Below are 23,063 nucleotides of genomic sequence, written 5' to 3'. Positions count from 1 at the left end.
GGCCCCGTCTCCGGTCCAGTCAGCATCTACTTCATCTGCAGGCGGAGGGACCAAGCCTTCAGCCCATCAGATGGAGCTCACCGGCCTCCAAGCGGAGCTTGGACGGCTCTGTCAACTCATCAGCCTCCAGGAGTTCCAGCTGGACACCCTATCCTCCCCGTATCTCCAGGAGAAGGTTTCTGTCCAGCCAGCGGCCCTGCCTCCGGTCCAGTCAGCAGCTCCCTCGTCTCCAGGCCAAAGGACCGATCCCTCAGCCCATCCAACAGAGCTTGCCGGTCTCCGAGCTGAGCTGGTCCGACTCCGTCAGATCTTCAGTCTCCAGGAGCTCCAGGTGGACAATCTAATCTCCCTGCATTACCAGTTTCCGGCTCCACCAGGTCCCGCGCCACCAGTCCAGTCAGCGCCAGGTCCCGCGCCAGATCCCGCGCCACCAGTCCAGTCAGCGCCAGGTCCCACGCCACCCGTCCAGTCAGTGCCAGGTCCCGCGCCACCAGTCCAGTCAGCGCCAGGTCCCGCGCCAGATCCCGCGCCACCAGTCCAGTCAGCGCCAGGTCCCACGCCACCCGTCCAGTCAGTGCCAGGTCCCACGCCACCAGTCCAGTCAGCGCCAGGTCCCGCGCCACCCGTCCAGTCAGCGCCAGGTCCTGCGCCACCAGTCCAGTCAGCGCCAGGTCCTGCGCCGCCTGTCCAGTCAGCGCCAGGTCCCGCGCCACCCGTTCAGTCAGCGCCAGGTCCCGCGCCACCAGTCCAGTCAGCGCCCGGTCCCGCGCCACCAGTCCAGTCAGCGCCAGGTCCCGTGGCACCAGTCCAGTCAGCGCCCGGCCCCGCGCCACCAGTCCAGTCAGCACCAGGTCCCGCGCCGCCCATCCAGTCAGCGCCAGGTCCCGCGCCACCCGTCCAGTCAGCGCCAGGTCCCGCGCCACCAGTCCAGTCAGCGCCCGGTCCCGCGCCACCAGTCCAGTCAGCGCCAGGTCCCGTGGCACCAGTCCAGTCAGCGCCCGGCCCCGCGCCACCAGTCCAGTCAGCACCAGGTCCCGCGCCGCCCATCCAGTCAGCGCCAGGTCCCGCGCCACCCGTCCAGTCAACGCCAGGTCCCGCGCCACCCGTCCAGTCAGCGTCAGGTCCCGCGCCGCCTGTCCAGTCAGCGCCAGGTCCCGCGCCACCCGTTCAGTCAGCGCCAGGTCCCGTGGCACCAGTCCAGTCAGCACCCGGTCCCGCGCCACCAGTCCAGTCAGCACCAGGTCCCGCGCCGCCCATCCAGTCAGCGCCAGGTCCCGCGCCGCCCATCCAGTCAGCTCCAGGTCCCGTGCTGCCAGTCCAGTCAGCACCAGTTCCACCAGTCCAGTCATCGCCTGTTCCAGCAGTGGTCCAGGATGCTCCGCCCCTGGACCGGCTGGTCCAAGAGGCTCCGTCCCCGGGCCAGCCTGTCCAAGAGACTCCGCCCCTGGGCCAGCCGGTCCAAGAGGCTCCGCCCCCTGGGCAGCCTGTCCAGTTGTCAGAGCCCAGTCCGGCGGCACCAGCCAAGGAAGCGGTCCCATCTGCGGCGGCTCCGCCTCCACTCCAGAAGTCGACGGTCCAGAAGTCGAAGCCTTCAGTCCAGGAGTTGACGTCTCCTCCAGTCCAGGAGTCGAAATCTTCTCCAGTCCAGAAGACGACGTCTCCTCCAGTCCAGAAGTCGACACCGCCTCCAGTCCAGAAGTCGACGTCTCCTCCAGTCCAGAAGTCGACGTCTCCTCCAGTCCAGAAGTCTACGCCGCCTCCAGTCCAGAAGTCGACGTCTCCTCCAGTCCAGAAGTTGACGCCTCCTGTCCAGAAGTCGACGCCTCCAGTCCAGAATTCGACACCTCCAGTCCAGAAGTCGACGCGTCCAGTCCAGAAGTCGACGTCTCCTCCAGTCCAGAAGTCGACGCCTCCTCCAGTCCAGAAGTCGACGCCTCCTCCAGTCCAGGAGTCAATGTCTCCTCCAGTCCAGAAGTCGGCGTCTCCTCCAGTCCAGAAGTCAAGGTCTCCTCCAGTCCAGAAGTCGACCTCTCCTCCAATCCAGAAGTCGACTCCGCCTCCAGTCCAGAAGTCGACGTCTCCAGTCCAGAAGTCGACGCCGCCTCCAGTCCAGAAGTCGACGCCTCCTCCAGTCCAGAAGTCGACACCTCCTCCAGTCCAGAAGTCGACGCCTCCTCCAGTCCAGAAGTCGACACCGCCTCCAGTCCAGAAGTCGACGTCTCCTCCAGTCCAGAAGTCAATGCCGCCTCCAGTCCAGAAGTCAACGCCGCCTGCAGTCCAGAAGTCGACGCCGTCTCCTCCAGTCCAGAAGTTGACGACGTCTCCTCCAGTCCAGAAGTCAACGAGGCCACGTCCGGCGTCTCGACCTGCCGAGACTACCCCTGCAGCGACTCTGCCTCCGGTCACCGCCGGTCCTGCCCTCGCCAGGCGCGAGCCTCCCAGAGCCCGTAGCCATCTCCTCCTCTGCCCCAGACGCAGGGCCCCCAGAGCCCGTCGCCGTCTCCTCCTCTGCCCCAGGCGCAGGCCCCCCAGACCCCTTCGCCGTCTCCTCCTCTGCCCCAGGCGCAGGCCCCCCAGAGCCCGTCGACGTCTCCTCCTCTGCCCCAGACGCAGGCCCCCCAGAGCCCGTCACCGTGTCCTCCTCTTCCCCAGACACGGGCCCCCGGACTCTACTGGTCCCTGCCTCTTCTCCACCGGTCCTTCGGTTCCTCTCGGCCCTCCTTCCTGGTCCAACTCCTCCCGCCCTACTCTGTGTTCCTGTGGGCGTCTGGCATCCGCCCTTTGAGGGGGGGGGGGGGGGGGGGGGGGGTACTGTCACACCTGTCCTGTCTCCCCATTCTGTTCAGTCAAGTGTCTCTGTTAATTGCTCCCACCTGCCTCTCGTTTTCCAATCACCCAAGCTCCCAGCCCTCATGTATTTAAACCCTCTCAGTTCTGTATGTTTTGTCGGTTCATTGTTTCTGTGTCCAGCGTGTTTTATATAAAACCTTGCTAAAACGTTCCTGTCTGTCTGCCTGCCTGCCTTCTTCACCCGCATGTGGATCCTTGCCTCCGCTCACCTCGCCCACACGCCGTGACATGAAGCATGGTGCTTGAAGTGTCATGGCGTGGGCATGTATGGCTGCCAGTGGAACTGGTTCTCTTGTATTTATTGATGATGTGACTGTCGACAAAAGCAGCACGATGAATTTTGAAGTGTTTCGGGCAATATTATCTGCTCATATTCAGCCAAAAGCCTCAGAACTCACTGGACGGCGCTTCACAGTGCAGATGGACAATGACCCAAAGCATACTGCAAAAGCAACCAAAGACTTTTTGAAGGGAAAGAAATGAACTGTTTTGCAATGACCAAGTCAATCACCTGACCTGAATCCAATTGAGCATGCATTTCACTTGCTGAAGACAAAACTGAAGGGAAAATGCCCCAGGAACAAGCAGGAACTGAAGACTTGCAGTAGAGGCCTGGCAGAGCATCACCAGGGATGAAACCCAACGTCTGGTGATGTCTGTGTTTCAGACTTCAGGCTGTAATTGACTGCGAAGGATTTGCAACCAAGTATTGAAATGTATAAGTTTGATTTATGGTTCTTATTCTGTCCCATTACTTTTGGTCCCTTAACAAGTGGGAGGCACATATGCAAACTGTTGTAATTCCTACACTGTTCACCTGATTTGGATGTAAATACCCTCAAATTAAAGCTGACAGTCTGCAGTTAAAGCACATCTTGTTTGTTTCATTTGATATCCATTGTGGTGGTGTATATAAAGCCAAAAATGTTAGCATTGAATCAATGTCCCTATATTTATGGACCTGACTGTATTTGTATGAGTGAACCTTTTCAACAATTTGGCTGTTTACAGTGAGTGCAGGGATGGATGGAGAAGGGCCACGGTTGAAGTTAATGACTATTTCTTTGGTCTTGGAGATGTTTAAGCCCAGGCAGTTCTCTGTACACCAAAGTGAAAAACAGTCCAGTTCCTGGGGTTGTGATCCTGCCGTCATTGGTGTATGAGATGAACAGAAGTGGAGAGATGACTGAACCTTGTGGGAACCAGTGGAGAGTGATCTGACAGTACTGTGATGGCTGATAACCCTCTGCTCCCTCCCCGTGAGAAAGGAGAGGACCCAGAGGATGAGATGGGGGTTAACGTTCAGATTCAGCAGTTTACGTCCCATAACGTGACTGTACTGTGTTGAATGTGCCAGAGAAATCCACAAAGACCAGGTTGACGTGGCTTTGGCTTTTCCAGGTGGGTGAGGGTCACATGCAGCATATGGACAGCATCATCCACCCCTCTGTGTGGTTGGTATGCAAACTGCATTGGGTCCAAACATGCACCCACATCAACCAGCAGCTTGGCCATTACGAGCCTCTCAAAGGTCTTCATGATCAGTGATGTCAGAGCTACAGGTCGAAAGTCACTGTTGATGCCTAGGTTGTTCTTCTTTGCCACAGGGCAGATGATAGAGGACTTCCAGATGGAGGGGATGGAGTGCTCAGCTAGTGAGTGGTTAAACAGGGAGCAGAGAACTCCAGCCAGCTGACTGCCACAGACCTTCAGCAGACGACCAGAGATCCTGTCTGGTCCTGAGGCCTTGTTGGGGTTAATCCTCTAACGGCTTGGGACAAAGGGGCTAGCTCTGCCACAAGCTGCTCCCTCTCCTGGGTAAAGTCATGTTGATCAAACCTGCAGAAAAAGTTATTTAAGTCATCTGCCATGCGAACGCACACCTCTGCGGGGAGCCCAGATGATGTCACTCTAGAAGGGAGCCCAGCCAGGGTTTTGACCCCCTGCCAAGCCTCCCTGGCTCTACCGTGGTTAAAAAGCCTCTCCGCCCTGTCTTTATAGACCCTTTTAGCCACTTTGATTTCCTTATTCAGCGTGTCTTGGATAAGTTTACCCTCTAGTCTGTTCCCTGAGTTAAAAGCTACTTTCTTTTCATTCAGAGTAGTTTAAGTGATATAGTGATCCAGGCTTTATTATTTGAAAACACTTTAATTGTCGTCATGGGAACCAGCATGTCGACACAAAAGGACATGTAAGATGTTACTACATCTGTAGCTTCCTCTAAGGTGTTGCCTGTGGTCAGCTCCTCCCACAGAGTACAATCAAAACAAGCCTGAAGAGTGTCCTGCACCTCACTATTCCACTGTTGTATGTGCTTTTTCACAACACCCTCTCTCTCTAGTTTGGTGTGATATGCTGGGACTAGGTGGATGACATTATGGTCTGCTGTGCTGAGTGGTGGTTTCTTATAGGCTCTGAATGCATCCTTAATGTTGCCATAGCAGGAATTGTTTTACCGCCTCTGGTGGCACAGGTGACATACTGGTGGTAGGTTGGGAGAGTTTTATTCAGTCTGCAGCCATTGAAGTCCCCAAGGACAAACACGGGTGAGTCGGGGGAGGCATCTTCCAGTTTTTAAACACATGATGCGATGGTCTCTGATATGCGCTGATGATTTACTTTAAAAATGTAAAAATCTTTCTTTAAACACAAGATGAGAATCACAAGCAAACGTTTGAACTCTTTCAAGTTTTAATAAGCTGGTCTATTTCTGCTCCAACGCTGGGGATCTTTGTTCTGCCCGACCAAAGTTTCTAATTACTCACAAAATACTGTTTTCAATTTATATCAGTCGTTCACAGCAAATTTGAAAGTTCTGAATTAACACTCTCAGAGTTAAAATGAACACTTCTTCAGACTTTATATGGGAACCACTGCTTCAGTGTTAAATCAACACGTTTAAAAGTGTTTACATTTCGACACTATTTTAGTGTTAAGACTGAACTCTTTTGGTGTTCAATTTAAAAACCAGCAGAGTTTACTAAATACACCAAATTAGTGTTAAAACACCACATAGAGACATGTAAACAAGTGTTTACATGTCTCTGTCTCTCTAACACTGTAGAGGTCTTTAAACATCATCTAAAAACTCACCTTTTCATCCAGGCGTTCTCTCCATAAATGTTCAAAAATATGGCTTTGTTTGGGTTCACACCTTCACTTTGTTTATACTAATGATTTAATTTTCTACTTTGTCACTGCTATTGTTTATTGGATGTTTTTATTGGTTAGAGGTATTTGCCCTGATCTTTATCATGTTGTACAGCGCTTTGTGATTTATATCTGTGAAAGGTGCTATATAAATAAACTTTTACTTCCTTACTTACTTGTTAAATTTTGACACCAAGACAGTGTTCGCCTAAATAATTAGAGTTAATTTCAGTAACATGTACATAACAACCAGTATTGATATTTAGAGTCCATCTTGAACTTAAGTTATTAATTAACACCACAATTTAATTAATTTTGGTACTTTTCAGTGTGTAATGCCAGGAAGCTATCAACTATAATAAGAAACTGGTTAACTCTTGCCTTATCCACCTCATGATTGCAATCGCAATTAGTCAATGGAGATGTTCATGAGACGTACAGCAACTGGCTGTGAATGCGCCACTAATTAATTGTCCCAGTTGAACACACAGCAGCCTTATTCTTTTGACCGGCCTCCTCACTCACGGTGCAAACATGACATAACAAGCAAAACCACATTTGCAAGTGAACAAAGTACTAACTAAGAACAACACAACTCCCCAAAATAAACATTCATAAACACCCTAAAACAGAACAAACTAACTAAAAACATGACTACCCACAATGCGCCTAGCCCACTGCAGCTCTCTGCAGCCAATCGGTCGCTACCAGTCCAACTTTTTGAATAAAAGGGTGGAGTCTACAAATTGACTCTGCAGGTGTTACAGCTGCTGTGGGAGTTCAGAGTTTTTTAGGAGTTATTTTGTCCAAAATGACACCTACAGAGTTGATTAGGAAACGCTGCGCTTTAACACTGGGTTTTAACTCTCATGTCAGTGTTACATATCAACTATGTAACACTTTTTAGTGTTAAATTAACTATTCTTGGTGTTAAATTGGACCAACACCAGAAAATTAACACTTGTGAATTTGCTGTGCGTTTGCTCACCAAAAATTATTGTGAATTTCTAGAATTTTAATTATCAATACTTAAGATGTTCATTTCTAATTAGAAAAATGTCCTTTACTGATATGGGGCTAAAACGAAACAAGTTAGAAAACAAATTGGGAAAGTGTCACAGCCCCATAGATTTCTGACATGTTTGCCTAACATTAGAAGGGCCTTTTAAATTAGGATCTCGGGGATTAATATTTAACTAACTTATTTTTAAGACATGTAACGTGTAATTTACCAGTATGAAAGAACGACATTTTAATATCAAATTCAACTAGTAAAAATTATTTCAAAACAAAATAAAAAGAAATGAGTGCGATTTGATTATATGTTACAAAAGCATTATATGCTACAACAGCATGCCATAAAGCTGAATGGAGCCGCTGCTGTTCGCTTCCGGAAGATGTGGCTGAAAACAGGCTTCCGTGCACGCGCACCAAGAACTTGATCAACGTGTGTGTGTGTGTGTGTGTGTGTGTGTGTGTGTGTGTGTGTGTGTGTGTGTGTGTGTGTGTGTGTGTGTGTGTGTGTGTGTCTGAAAGCCCTCCCCAGCGCGCTGTTGCCATGCAGCGCTGCCAGCTCGTCAGCTGATCTTTGTTGTTCTCTTATCTCAGCTGTTCGAGTGTCCGCCCCTGCACTAGTCTCGACTCTCACTCAGCTGCCGATGACGTTATGGTTCAATAGTTACGTTAAATCACAACCAGCTGGTTAATTATAAACCTCTTTAGGAACGATGCTTTAAATATTTATAGTCCCTCTTTAAAATGAGCTCGCGACGCATAAAATCGGATGATTTATTTGATTTAGAACATTTGGACTTTTAACCCATTAAATTATTAATATTATCCGTTTTACGTGTTTTAATGAAATTAGTATTTTGCATTAAATAGTCCTTTGTTTACACGCAGTCCCCCTCCTGTCTCTGCGGAAGGAGGCCTTTTTAGTAGTGCGGTGTGTGACTCCTACCAGCTGTTTCCCGCCTTGAAAGCCATCCGATCAGCTGCGCGCGCACGCACGCACGCGCACACACACACACACAAACAGATGCGCGCGCGCGGATATGCAGAGGGAGAAGGCAAAGGGGGAGGGAGACGGAGACAGAGGTAGAGCGCCACACACAACGAGGGAACCCCATCAGCTGGAAGTCGAGTAACATTACAGTCCGCCGCAGCCTGAACGAACTGCAGACGAGGGATTTAGATCTTCTCTGAGGAATCTAGCCGCCTCGGATCTCCTTTCTCTGTTTTTCTACTGAAACTTTGCTGCTTTTTAGGGGGGAAATCAAACTGGCGAACGGCGAGCATGGAGTATTTCATGGTACCAGCTCAGAAGGTGCCCTCATTGCAACACTTCAGGAAAACGGACAAAGAAGTGATCGGTGGTCTTTGTAGGTGTGTAAGCCACACGTGTGTGTGTGTGTGTGTGTGTGTGTGTGTTATAACTGCGACCTGTGTGGGGAATATATGGCAACATGCATGGTCTGATCTGTTATTGTGTACGCGGCTCACTCACGGGCAGCTGCGGGCGGTAATTAACACTAAACACCGGGATCACATCACCGCCGAGTCCGCGGGGATCCCTGCTCCGGCAGCGGGATCTTCGGTTCGTTATTTCGCACATTTGCTCGTGAAATCGGTGCATTTTGTGGCTAACAAACATAAACCACGTGGTCCCGTGCACACCACGCCGCTACTCCGCTCTAGAGCGCATACCCTCGAAATATTCATCCAAAAACTAGCTCACACACAACTAAACGTGTTGCGATTTGCGCACTGACATATAATATAGCTCTTTGTTGCGTGGTTTTGTTTTAAATGATGCGTGGTTGTCGTGAACGCTTGTGACTGTTGGCGATTAGGCTCAAAGGAGCCGAAGTTATTGTGGGTAGTGCGGCCATGCTTGTGGCTTGTGCTTAAAAGTGATGACGGCTCTGCTGTTCGTCTCGTTTTATAGCGTCATCTTATCGCTCGGTACTTAAGCTCAAGTGAGCAGCTGTTGTCACGTTGACCCTCAGCTGGAGTTGTGGTAGTTACAAGAGTGTTTCTGTGTCTAATTTGCGCTGCCGAGCCGCCTCCACTGCGTCTTTTCATCCCGCACCTCAGCCATGCTGCCTGCCTGCCGCATTGTTGTAATGGCGGAGAGCACGAAGTCGGCTCTGAGCACAGCGGACTGCTCGGGCTCAGCGGAGGGCTCGCCTGGGCGTGTGGAGAGACACGCTGCTTACTGCGGGTTCGGTACATGATTTTTTAGGTGTTCGCGGAGAGGCAGAAGATCAAACGTGGTGTTTTTATCAAGGGGGTGTGTGTGTGTGTGTCGCGGAAGGCCCGTCTATGCTTTCCGCAGCAGCCCTGTTGGATGGATGGAGGGAGGCGGCGGAGGGATCTACCATCTGTTTCTGCTGGTGGCACCAGGGCATCATGGGAAATAGAGTTTAATTCACTTGGCCCCAAATCTTCGGCTTCTGAGATTTGGTTCAGAACTGCCTTTTTCCAGTAATAACATTTATTCAACTCGAACGTATTTTAAACACGTGTTACAAGAGTCAAAATGCGAAAACTGACAGGGTAAAAACAAAAAGTATCCCAAAAGTTTAAATCTTTCAACGATTAACCTTTTAAACGGGACCATGCTGTAATTAATCATGATATTTTCACCTTGTTTCCATTCAAAGAAATGTTTAAATTAGGCTATTTTGTCCTGACAGATCATGATATTATTTTTTTCATATTTATTTCAAGCCCACCAAAAAGTTGGATTCACTTTGATAGCTTTTTTTGTTGCCATTTTTAGAAAATATTTAACTATTTCAATCCAATATAACAAATTATAGACCTTCATTGTACATTTTTGAAACTCTTAAGTTTTTACTGAAGTTGTGCTTTAGTTACGTTTGTGTACTTGTATGAACAACAGGGGCCAGAGGTAGCTTACAGCAGCTGGTTAATTACCTGCATGATGTTACCCAATGGATGGGGTCCAACTTCCTTTCTTTAAATGAGGCAAAAACTGTAATAATAGTTTTTACTCTAAATGACCGCCAGCCCCATGGATTGGACCTTTCATCCTTTCTCCCCTACGAGAAGTCCGTCATACCGGATCTGGGTGTCAAGATAGACTCTGGTCTACGATTTGATAGTCAGGTGAACTTTGTTGTTCGTTCGTGTTTCTATCAGTTAAGGCGCTTGTCTAATATTAAGTCTATCTTAACTAAACAGGAGTTGAAAACTGTAGCCAATGCTTTTATCACCTCTACGCTAGAGTATTGCAACTCCCTCTGTGCTGGCTTGAGCTGACCAGCTGGCTTTAATGATTTGGCTCCAGCTGGTCCAAAACGCTGTGGCCAGATTTCTTTATGGAGCATGTCACTCCCCCTCCTGACAGCTTTGGACCGGCTACTGGTGAAGAGTTGCACCTTGTTCAAAATCCTGGTCCTTGTTTTACAATCCCTGTCTGGATCAGCGCCACCATATTTAGCCTCCCTGCTGACCCGTTACTTTCCTGCAAGATCGCTACGTTCGGATCACAGTGACCTTTTGGTGGTACCGTGATGGGTGATCGTGCCTTTGCAGTTCTGGGTCCTCAGCTTTGAAACCAACACCCACACGAAATCAAGCCGTCCACATCGCTGCCCACTTTCAAAGCGAGGCTTACGCTGTATTTTAGATCCATTTCTTAGTTGTTTCTGTTCACATTTTAAGGTTTTTGATCACAATTTTTTGTTTTTAGCTCTTTTTTTATTGTTTGTTTTGAAATGTTTTCATCTCTGTATTTTATTACAGAGCTGTTTTATTGTGCTGCTTCTTTGCACCATGTTCAGCACCTTGGGCCCCCTTGATTGGGGGTGGGAAGGAGCTTTATAAATAAAATGAACATGAAGTGATTGGGATTTTCAGCTGATCAGCTCTGTCAGTAAATCCGCTGTTTAGTTACCTGCTCCTGGTTTACGTTAGCCCAGGTGTTTTGACCGTGGATTGTGTTTGTTGGATATGCCGCTGCAGCGATGCTTTGTGCGTATCTCTATACACCTAGAACAAACACGCACCGTTTTTCTGGTCTGTCTCTGCACAGTTGTGTTTGCATTGAGGCAGCTGAGTCGGTACCGATAAGAGCTTGGCAGGAGCGAGGAGTCCCACAGATATCCAGTTGCACACAGAAGGGTTTTGGAGTCTCAGCACCTGGCTGGTGGCTCTTTTTCTCAACTCGGGTGTGATGACGATATTAACACGTTAGAAACTATATTAAATGCCTGAAGCTGTAAAATGTAGTTGCCTGTGTGGGATATGTAGTTTGGTGCATACATTGTTATTCAGCGCATGTCCCGTGAAAGCCAGCTCCCACAACCTGCTTCTGAGCTCATGAATATAGCATCTGTTGCTGTTAAAGGTTTTCTTCTGTCCAACGACTTTGCCCTCTTCCCTCTCTTTCCCTTCCAGTCTGGCCAACATTCCTCTGACCCCAGAAACCGCCCGGGACCAAGAGAGGCGCATCCGTCGAGAGATCGCCAACAGCAACGAGCGTCGGCGTATGCAGAGCATCAACGCCGGCTTCCAGTCGCTTAAAACGCTCATCCCACACAGCGATGGAGAAAAGCTCAGCAAGGTGGGTCACGGGCGGCGATTTAGACGCAGCTGTTAGGGCTCTGAGCGTAACTTTCATAACCAGCCTTTCTCTTCAGGCTGCCATCCTGCAACAGACAACAGAGTACATTTTCACTCTGGAGCAGGAGAAGACGCGACTATTGCAGCAGAACAGTCAGCTCAAACGAATCATACAGGTACAGCGTGAGCTTCTGTCAGCGGTGTCTCCTCAGTGTTGCTCGTCTATACCTGGATGTGTCGTTCCCTTCTGCAGGAGTTAAGTGGCTCTTCCCCGAAAAGGAGGCGAGCGGAGGAGAAAGATGAGGGTATTGGCTCACCAGACATCCTGGAAGAGGAGAAGACGGAGGACTTAAGGAGGGAGATGATTGAGCTGAGGCAGCAGCTGGAAAAGGAGCGCTCAGTCAGAATGATGCTGGAAGATCAGGTAACGGCAAAAACAGAAAAACGGTGTCAGATGTCTGACCAGCACCACCACTGACACTTTTGTCTCAATTTTCTGCGTGGCAGATGCGTTCTCTGGACGCTCAGTTGTACCCGGAGAAGCTGAAAGTGATCACTCAGCAGCTCCAGGAGCAGCAGGTCCAGGCACAGACTCTGATTCGTTTGCAGCAGCAGCAGAAACAGCTGGAACAGGACATTACTCCAGCGCACAGCCCTCAGGTACAGCTACTCCGTCCTCTGGTTTAAAGAAACACTAGCAGACGTTTGGACATTCTTTTCAAAGGTTTGACCTGGAAATAAACACACACCTACGGACCGCAGTCCCCTCCACGCCCACTGCTCCAGCTTTCTGCGTTCCTCGCGGAGTGAGTCGGATGAGCTGCTCACACATTTCTGTGCAGTTGTCCGCCCCGATCCATATCTGGGTTCTCACCATGGCACAGAGCGATCAGTTGTCCTCTGGTGTCCGCTCCGCCCCACCACACAGTTCGAGGACAAAACAGCACTCTTACCTCTGACTGATGCTATTGGACGTTTTGGTCTGGTATTTTTAGACTGTGAGGCGGACTTGTCAGACTACTTGTTCAGGGTATCTGCGGGTCCTTAAAAAGCCTTAAAAAGTCTTAAATTTGCTTTTCCAAATTTAAGGCCTTAAAAATCCTTAAAAATGACAAATAATCCTTGAATACAGTTTTCAAAGGTCTTAAATTACCAAAGACTCACTAAACAAGATTATTTTATTTCTATAAAATTTTCGTGAATTTCTAGTTAGTGTTCAGCATTTTTTGTGTACGATAATGGCAAAAGTGGAACCGTACACATTCCGTTGCTTGTGAAAGGGGGCTATTTTTAGATGAGCACATTAGCTGGTTAAGCTAGTGGGAGCTTGTGCCATGGGGAAGTGCAAGTTTAATGGTAACTGGATGGTTAATCCCAAATTCGCGACGTGGTTAGCACCGGTTCCAGGCAATAGCTGGAAATTATAGCTTAAATTTAATATTTAAAAATAGCTTAAATTTGGTCAAAGTGGCCTTAAGAAAGGTCTTAAAAAGTCTTAATTGTGGCTCCCTTACACCCGCAGATACCCTGTTGTTCTTGAGTGAAAAACGAGCCTTAAGGTGCTTGTAGGGGCATGAATAATGGGATAGAAGCTGCTTTTAATTGAGACTTGTGGCGTAAGCTGGACCTGACCTTTAAGTGAGGGCTGCTGAGGGCTCGTGGGCCTTATATTGATCTAGAGCTAAAAAGTGATGCATTTCCTAACAACTCTAGGTTTGTTTGTAATATTATTTCAGACTGTGTGGATGACCTGCCTGTTTGTATGTCGGTTCATTTGTTAGTGAGACAAAGTGGGAACGCCACAATAAAATAGTTTTTGTTTGAACCAGGTGTTGGCTCCCGCTACTCCACCTGCACCCACACATCACGCAACAGTCATCGTTCCTGCGCCTGTTCAGACTCCCCAGCCCCATCATGTTACCGTGGTAACCATGGGTCCAACATCAGTTATCAATTCAGCATCCACATCTCGACAAAACCTGGACACCATCGTTCAAGTAATGACCTTTTTTTGTTTCGGCGACATTTCTGACCTGAACACTAGGCGGTCGTGTTGTCACTGGCTTGTCTCCTTGCTCTTGCAGGCGATCCAGCACATTGAGGGTACCCAAGGGAAGGGCTTTGAGGAAGAGCAGCGAAGGGCGGTTATCGTCAGCTCGGGGCGCGTCCTCTCTGATGCAGCGGGCTCTGATACAGCCTCAAACAGCGACGGGCCTGATGACTGTTCACTGCCTTGAGTTTGCCCCTGACATCTCGTGGATCGCACACCCGCATACACTCGTAAACACAAAAGGCCTGAGAAGACCAACGCAAAGGGAGGCTGCCGAGTCGTTCTGTGGACGTTAACAGGACTGGTAGTCGGATTGAAGCACTCGTTCTTAGTTTCTTTTATACTTTTTTATTTTTACTGTCTTCTGCCTTCCAGTACTCACCAGGCCTGCTGTGCTGGGCGGCCCGTATAGGTATACACTCAGATGTGCTGTCTCGTCTGCATATTTCTCTGCTTATCTCTAACTCCGGCTCACTAACCCACTCTCACAATCTCATTCTCTTCATGAATTTATATAAAGAATATTAGAGCTACTACATTGGTGACCGATTTTAGAAATGTTCTGTCAAACTTCAACTATTTGCTAAACATCTTTATTAGCTACCAGGACTGTTGTGTTGTTGGGGTCCTGAGGCCACGTGACTGATCAAAAGAACAAAACCTCGGCGGCGTGCTGTCGGCGGAGACGCGTACTTCTGACGACAGGACGTTCTTGTTAGCCTGAGACCCATCTGAGCTGTTGGAAAGACACTGTGAGTTCACGAGACTGATCCTAACGTTCCGTCTTTCAAGCTTCATGTTGAAAGAGATGTGTTATTTTACTGTCGAGTTGTATTTTTCATACTTTTATTAGGCCCTGCCAGAAAGCTAAAAACAGAACCACGAGGAAGTAAAAGCTGTTTCATGACTCGCTGGTGCTCACGTGAAATAAGCACTTACTGGTTCACAACTTTATTTTCAGTTTGTTTGTTTCTGCTACTGCTGGGCTGGGTTCCCAGTTATCCCATTGGTGTATTTGGCACGTTCTTCCTTAACTTGTTGCCTAACAAAAAACAAAACAAAACATAACTTCATAGATGTTTCTGAAAATCCTCCCCTTCTGTGTCCGATAGCACCTGGCTGGTCAATAAGCTAACCTGTGGGCCGTACAACAGGTGTGTGTGTGTGTGTGTGTCTTGGTGTTTTGAAGCTGCAGGCCTTAGTGGTGCCCCAGACTCTGGAAGTCTCCAACAGCACCACTTCTGCCTTGAAATGTAAGACTTTCTCATACAAATACGATATACAATCACTTGTTTGCTCGATCAATAGAGCTTGTTTTTGTTTACCCCCTCCCTCGGTGTAGTGCTTGGTCTCACCTTTGGGACATCTATCAAAGCAGAATGTGCTGAAGAATGAGGAAATGTTTCCTGTGAGTAACTGGATAGATTACAGCCACTCTATGCATCTCCTGGCGTTGCTCGCGTCGCTTTGTCTGCTTCATCGTGCTTTTTACATGATTTTGCTTGAGTTTTGCGCTTTGACCAGGAAGTCTGGATGCAGCGGAGAGGGGCTGCAGCTCGTCTTATTCACAGCCCCACAGCTGCAGGGAGACCAGCCTTAACAGCCCCGGGGAGTTAAGAGAAGTAAGACTTCATCCAGGTCTTTAGGAGGCTGCTGGTTCTCTAGAAACATCCAGGGGTGTTCCAATATTTACTGCTAGTTATCATACCCAATTCTCTTACTTTAGTTCTATTTTCACGCCTCAGACATGAACGGTCTACAAACAATACTAAAAGGATCCTGAGAGCTGTTTGGCAGGAGTGTTAAAATGCTGGTTGGGTTTACGTGTAGTTTTTAAACCGTTGGAGCTCTGCGGGGTGTGAGTCGTAAAGCCAGAGATGTGGAGATGTTTTCCAACTCGACATTCCATAAATTTGTATTCAGGTTTTCCAGTAAGGAGGCAATAAAACGGGCCTCTTCAGTAACGGTTACACCCCTCCCGCGTCGCCGCTGGAGAGACGGTGTGCTTAACTAACTGATCACTCCTCATCGTGACGTTTGTCGTGGAATGACCCTTTAAAACCGTTGACGTCAGCTGCACCGAGACCAGCGTCTCCGTTAGAGTTTCCGCTTTTCGAAGAGCGTCTTCTCGTTCTGCATCTGAAACTTTTATGCTGATTTCGAGAATGGTTCGTTTCCATTTGCTCCGTCTTGTTTTTACCTTTTTTTTTTTTTTTTGCATCGCAGTTTGTTATGAGGACATATCAGAATAGCGGGGAGGGCCTAGAGGTGAAGGTTACGAAGCACTTACTGTAATATACTGAGTGGAGTTTGCTTCTTGTGTGTAAAGGAGCATCTCCTCAGCTGAAGCTCTTGAGGTCAGAGGAGTAAAGCCCCATCTCTTCTGTCAACCATCATATCTTCTTTTGCATATTTTATCCTATCTTTATGTGTCGTCTTTACATTTTCCCAGACATTTTGCAGTTATGTTTCTTCTCTCCTGTAAATTTTTCTCCTCCGTTCCTTGTTTTGTTATTAGACCTGTCGGTGCATACAGTCATCAAGAAGCTATTGTTTTGTTTTTCTAAAGAAAAGTTTTGGGGATAAAGAGGCTTGTGCCTTTGTAAAGACAGAATAATAAAGTTTGTACTTTGTTTTTTACACATTTGGCCTCAGTGTTTGTTTCCTTTTGTCATTGTTAATTTGCCACTGTTTCAGACAAAACTGCAAACATTACATAAATCTGAGGTTTTTTTTTTTTTTGTTTTGATGGTGAGCTACCAATCAAACAGTGGTGTGGATGCACAAGTGTCTGCTCCTGATTGGTGGATGCTGAAGCACCCCCACCCCCTCAGCTCATTGCTAAATTAAGCCTGACCACCTTCTCTCTGACAGTTAAAATATTCACCAGGGACAGTTGGTGGCATCTTTTGCCCTCATTTCCTGACATGCGTTGATCTATTCAAAGCCCCTTGTCTCCCCCGCCACCCCAAATGTTCAGTCGAAGGGGAAGAAGAATATTACACTTGATTGTGTTTTGGCAAATTCAACTTGTCTACAGAATGACTATAAAGACAGCAAAAATCCTAATGTCAAAGCTGAGAGATTCTGTCTCGTTCCAAAAAGGGGAAACTACAAAAACATGCTGAAGAAATCTGCTGCGTCTGAAACAATCTTTCGTTTTAAAAGCAAAGGTTTTCGCGACTGAGAGTAGATAGTTGAATATACTACATTAAATTAAATTGAAAAAATAATTAATTTCTAAAAATAATGTCAACCTAATTTGTCTAAAACTAAGATCAAACAAGTCAGATGATAAAATAATCAATTATACTACAAATACACAAAACAAGTCCCACTGAAATTTGATCATTTTATAGTTGGTTGTATAATTTACAGAATGGAATAATTGACATAGTTACAGTTATTATCCTGCAGCTAATCTATATTGCACATTTAAAGTCATTTCCACCTCAGCTATTAAATTCACACATTAGGTTGCTCTAATATTAAGTTTTTCTGCCGCCTTTGATTACAGCTCACATTCACTGTCAATAAGCTTCTGCAGTGTCACAAGATTTTTTCACCAATATTTCAAACTGATGATGAAACCATCGGCCTGCTGCACAAAGCCTTCTCCAGCACATCCCAAAGATTCTCAGTGGGGTTAAGGTCTGAACTCTGTGGTGGCCAATCCATGTGTGAATATGATGTCTCATGCTCCCAGAACCCCTCTTTCACTATCTGAGCCTGATGAATCCTGGCAGTGTCATCTTGAATATGGCTGCGCCGTAAGGGAAGATGGAATAACCTGGTCATTCAGTACATTCAGGTAGTCAGCTGACCTCATTCTTGGAGCACATCCTGTTGCTGAGCCTAGACCTGACCAACTGCAGCAACCCCAGATCATAGCACTGCCCCCACAGCCTGGTACAGTAGGCACTAGGCATGATGGGTGCATCACTTCATCTGCCTCTCTTCTTACCCTGATGCACCATCACTCTGGAACAGGGTCCATCAGGAAAGATGGAATAACCTGGTCATTCAATATATTCATTCTTTGGGCAGTAAGTATCCAATTAGAGGCGTAAAACTGTTTGTTTAGTTAAATCGAGGTAGAATCTTATGTGCATGTTTTTGCGTGTGTGTTAAACTGAAATCATCTAATGCTGGGAAACAACACAAGATCACACAGCATGTAATCCGATTACATGTTGATCCCAACATTTGTTGTTTCAAGCTGGTAAAATTACAACCATTGGTTGTAGTGGTTATCTTCAGTGGGTAGATGTATATCTGGTGATTATTTTCTGAACATTTCATTAGAATCTGTTCAACTCTTCTTCTATTTGCTTCACTACACTGGCTGCCTGTAAAATTCAGAATAGATTTTAAAATCCTCTTTCTCACATATAAAGCTCTTGATCAGGCTCCATCACACATCACTGATCTGATTGTTCCATGTTTTCCTGACAGAGTACTTCAGGTTTACTGACTGCAGGTCTAGTGGTTCCTGAAACATCTAAAAAATAGGATGGGAGGCAGATCTTTTACCTAGGCTCCTCTCTAGTGGAATCAGTTCCCAGCTTTAGTCTGTGAGGCAGACACCTTGTCTACTTTTAATTTGGTTATTAATTTATTGATTAATGTAGTGTAATGGTTTAGGATCTTTTATGAAAGATGAACCAATTTGAGATATTAATTTTAATAAATTAATAACCAAATTTTATAGAATTAAGAAGCCTCAAAGGTTGTTTTCATCGATAAACTGACGATAATATCCGTGGGTCTGTGTTTCAGTTCAATGAAGAGACAAGTTTGAAAGTTAAAAGTTTTAATTCTTCAAATTAAACTAATGATTTTGAAATGACAAGCATAGGAAACAACAATCAACATTGGCAACTTTGTCGAAAAATCTTTAACAGTTGATATTTTAAACTTGCTCAAATAGACCTTGTGTTGAATGTGTGAAAATTGATAATGAGGTGAGATGAATGCGTGTGTGCATCTGATTTTGCTTCAGGAAGAAACAGGTGTCTGAGTGAAAAGTGATGTTTGAATAAACTTAGGTTTTGTTGGAAAAGATGCATCAAACGCTATCTCTCGTGGACTGCCTCACCGTATTCGGACCCTCTTTTAGATCCGGGACGTCAAAGGACGATGTTTCATCCAGGGCACCTTGGCTGGCAGAGAAGACGAAGGTGTCCGACGCTCCGGTCCAGAGATGACCTCGGTACACGTGATGATGAAGCGTTTGAAGATGCGTTTCTTAAGTTTAAATTACTCACAAATCAAAAGACTCGGGACGAGTCTGCGTTAGCTGGTTGCAACTCAGCTATCCTGTCTGGCTTGGCAGGAATAGCGTGGGGGGGGGGGGGGAGAAAGGAGCCGCAGCCCCGTTCCCCGTTCCCCGTTGGCGTTGTTCACACGTCCTCTCTCTTTCGTTGTCAACACGAACTGAATCATGAACTGAAACTTACCAAACCCAGTTCTCTTCTCAAAGCAAACGTGTGCGTCAGAGCAAATGTGTTTTGGAGTTTACTGTGAGTGTTTGAGTGTGTGAAGGTCATTACCAAACATCCTCAAACATTATTTAATTAAGTATGGATTCATTAGTTCATTATGATTACCCAAAGCATAATAATCACTCATTTGAATAAAACACATTTATAATGAGCAAAATGATAATTCAACATTTAAAATAAAGAAAAGGAAGTTTAACTTTGTTATGTTATGACTGGCTTCCATGGGAACAACATCTTCTGGCACTGCAGGTGTTCAGATGTTATGGTTTGCAGCAGACTCTTCCAGACTTGATGTCTGCAAAGGTCTTACTCTGTAGGTTAAAGTTCTGCGCAATCCAGATTTGACCCAGCCGGGCCAAATGAACCTTTGGCACAGAAAACCCATATTTCCCATATTTCCTCACGTGAGATCCACAAGGCACTTTGCATTGACCATTTATGGCAGAAAGTGGGCGTGGTGAGGGCGGGATGCAACTAAAATGCAGCTGAGAAACATTCTCGTTAAGTTTCCGATTTATGAAGCGGGGATTGCGTGCAGCTGTGCGTACTCCATGTTTGATAGATCACAAACCTACTTGGTGTAAGTACATTTTTTTTGCTGAGCTTCAATACGGTTTTAGTAAGGATTCTACTCAATGTTTGATAAATGAGACCCTGGTTCATTAAGCCATCAAAAAAAGTTTCCTATATAAGGAACCCAGCATGTTGCTTCGAGTCACTGACTAGTGTCAGAGTATTTACAGCAATCCTCATACTAAGCAAGCATGCAGCGACAGTGGAGAGGAAAACTCCCTTTTAACAGGAAGAAACCTCCAGAGGATCCTGGCTCAGTATAAGCAGCCATCCACCACGACTCACTGGGGATGGAGAAGACAGAGTACACACACACACACACACACACACACACACACACACACACACACACACACACACACACACACACACACACACACACACACACACACACACAACATATATACCAAGTAATGTTTCTATGGTTACATTGTGATTTCATAGTAAATATTCTATTTGGTGAGAGATAAACATTATTGTATTTATCCTAGTGAATCTATAATTAAACGGGTAAACTAGTAGTAGCACATTCAATGTCAAGGAAAGTAAATTGTTATTATCAGGAGAGGGAGAATGTTTAAGTGGTTAGCAACAGTGCTCAAGCCGATAGCCCCCTCCATGAGGCTACCACAGACAATCCCCCAAGGTACTTTACAATCCACCAGTCATTCCCCCATTTACACACACACATTCACACACTGGTTATGATGAGCTACACTGTAGCCACAGCTGCCCTGGGACACACTGACAAAGGCGAGGCTGCCAAACACTGGCACCACTGGTCCCTCCAACCACCAGCATGCAAGCAGGACCTTGACAATAGATACAACAACTGCAACAGACTGAGTGGCGCTAGAACCTGCAACACTCCAGTTATGGGGTGGCCACTAAACTCTCCTGCCACCAGAGACGGACTAGCCATTGCAAGCACCGGGACATTTCCCATTCACTGCTGAACTGGCCCACTCTGAGATTCGATGTTGATGAATCTAACATCTTCAGGACATCGTTCAGGTTTCCCAGAAAACAAAGAGAGGGGAAGTTGGGATATGATATTTCAGACACTTTGACAGGTCTTCACATACTCTACCCCAAATTCCTGAACAGGTGGACTGGGGTGTCTGATCATTTTAAAAGTTTTTAAACAAGTCTGGGACCAGAAGTTCTGGTCAAAGCTGACTGATAGATCCACCCTCCGATTTTTCAATAGGGATTGCTATTCTATTGTCTATTTTGGACAGTGTCTTATATACTTTATACAGTAGTTTGGGGTGTTTGAGATTACAGAAGTCTAATACCCTTGGTGCTGTTTGTAATTCTACTTTATTGAGCTTAAATTTTTGTTTAACTGCAGATTTAATTTGGTGATATTCTAAAAAGCTATTCTTCTCTATTCCAAATTGGGAGACTATTCTGTTAAATGGGATGAAGTCCAGTCCTTCATATGTGTGTTCCAGGTATAGGATTCCCTTATTTTTCCAGTCCAGAAGGTTTATCATTTTGCTATTTTGCAAAATATCAGGATTATTCCAGATGGGTGTGCGTCTGCATGGTATTAGTGAAGACTCCGTCATTTTTAGATATTCCCACCATGCTAGAGATTATTCATAAAACCATCCGACACAATGGAGCAGAGTCTACGAACCCTTGTGTGACGGTCGCTCTGGGTGGTTCGGAAGGAAGGCAGCACGAGTGCTGAGTTCACCGGACGTCGTGGCTACAGGAATATCAAAGAGTCGCAGTTTCCTCTGAATTCAGATATCACTGGCCATGAGATGAGACCAGGGTCTGCAAGTTAGACGTTTCACGTCTGAGGTGTAGTAGCATCTGAAATCACTCTCAAGTGTTGCAGAGAGGCTTTGATCGGCTGAACCAGGAGGCATTTGGAGAACCGAGGAATCAGGAAGTGATTCCTGTATTTATCAACATTTTTGTTGATACATTTAGACAAATCAGAATTTGACAAGTTTAAAGGCGTTACCAAAGACCTCAGAGAATCACTACCTCACTCAGATACTTAGAGGTTATTTCTTACAGTGAAGTGAAAATGTTGTCAGTTATGTGGAGCAAAAATGGTGGAGACATTTGGTTTCAGCTAAGATAAAGGGAATCAGGAGAAGGGTTTATTATGCCTTCCCTTCTTGGCAATAAGTTCGTAGAGCAGTGTGTTTACTGGTTTGGAGACCAGAACAGTTAAGATGTGTCACACAGTACTCCAGGCAGGTGGACCAGCCTGGACACTTCTGTGAGATGACCTCTGACCTTACAGTGGACAAATAACCAAATTGTTGGCATTTGGTACACTACATCTCCCCCCTACCAAGGGCACCGGGTCATGGACAGAAGACCACGAGGTGTTGGACAACCTTAGAGGCCCTGAGCACTCAGCCGAGGAAGACAGAGTTACCGTAGTTATCTGAGGCACCAAAAGCAGCAGGAGTGAGGAAAACCAAACCCTCAAACAGCACAGCAGTCAACATATATCCCAATTAGCAAATTGTAATCCCACTTAGTGAAATCCACAGGCAGGGACCACGATGAGAAGTAAGCCAGAACCATTTGGAGAAGCAAGCCAGACCATGGTAAACCACAGCAAAGCCAGAAGATAGGAATCCACAGAGAACGGTCCAGAACTCCAGAAGAACCAGAACCTGGAACAGGAGGAAGCAGATGCCAGGAGATGGTTGGAGAAGGCAGCAATGTCATTCCCAGTCGACGAGGACATCTGGTGGAACAGCAAAGCATCAAAAACACACACACAGGGCATTTGACCATAGACTCTCACAGATGGTGTCTGATGGAAAAGAACAAATAAAAAAAAACACTAGGACTGCATGTACGCTATACGTGCTATGTGTCTGGAGATCATGTGAATGGAGGTAAGCTGGAAGATGTGGATGTAGTAAACTACGTGTACCGAAAAAGGTGCAGAAATTAACAAACTAAGCAAAACCCTAAATTATATGTAAGGGAAAAATGAAAGCTCGTGAAAGCAATTAACAGAATTAAAAATGGAAGAGAAAATTGATCAGTAGTTCTTAACTGGCATTGAAATCAAAGTATAAAAGGTGTGTGATAAAGAAATCAATGTTAGTCAACAAACTGGAAATGTGTATGTGTCCTTAAACAAACTAATTAAACTGGAAAAATACATGGAAGAAGAAACACAAGAAGTTAATCAGTGTTAGTAATCAAACCCTATATGTTCCAGAAATGGAATTAATGGATTATAAAATAAAACTGAATCACAATATAAAATTCATGAAAAATGTATACAAGTTTTCATCTATCCAGAAACTGAAAAAAGAAAATTAAACTTGGATTCATCTTAACAGTTAGTAGAT

General features: G+C 46.3%; 1 protein-coding gene across 2 annotated transcripts; it reads left to right on the top strand.

Moving 5' to 3' along the window:
* The first annotated feature begins 8,118 nt into the window (after positions 1-8,118).
* tfap4 (transcription factor AP-4 (activating enhancer binding protein 4)) lies at positions 8,119-14,051 on the top strand. 2 transcript variants are annotated; one of them, XM_015945589.3, is made up of 7 exons: positions 8,119-8,385; positions 11,428-11,593; positions 11,670-11,768; positions 11,846-12,016; positions 12,100-12,252; positions 13,422-13,589; positions 13,677-14,051. In XM_015945589.3, exons 1-7 carry the CDS (start codon positions 8,297-8,299, stop codon positions 13,827-13,829), a joined length of 999 nt encoding a protein of 332 aa, XP_015801075.1. In that variant the 5' UTR covers positions 8,119-8,296; the 3' UTR covers positions 13,830-14,051. The 2 variants fall into 2 exon arrangements, with proteins under 2 accessions (XP_015801075.1, XP_015801076.1); XM_015945590.3 differs by lacking the exon at positions 8,119-8,385 and adding an exon at positions 10,025-10,134.
* Positions 14,052-23,063: the final 9,012 nt, after the last annotated feature.

This window comes from Nothobranchius furzeri, chromosome 12 (assembly GCF_043380555.1).
Source record: "Nothobranchius furzeri strain GRZ-AD chromosome 12, NfurGRZ-RIMD1, whole genome shotgun sequence".
In the NCBI taxonomy this organism is placed as follows: Eukaryota; Metazoa; Chordata; class Actinopteri; order Cyprinodontiformes; family Nothobranchiidae; genus Nothobranchius; species Nothobranchius furzeri.
The sequence above is the reverse complement of the archived record's forward strand: the minus strand, read 5'-3'. Positions and strand labels throughout refer to the sequence as shown.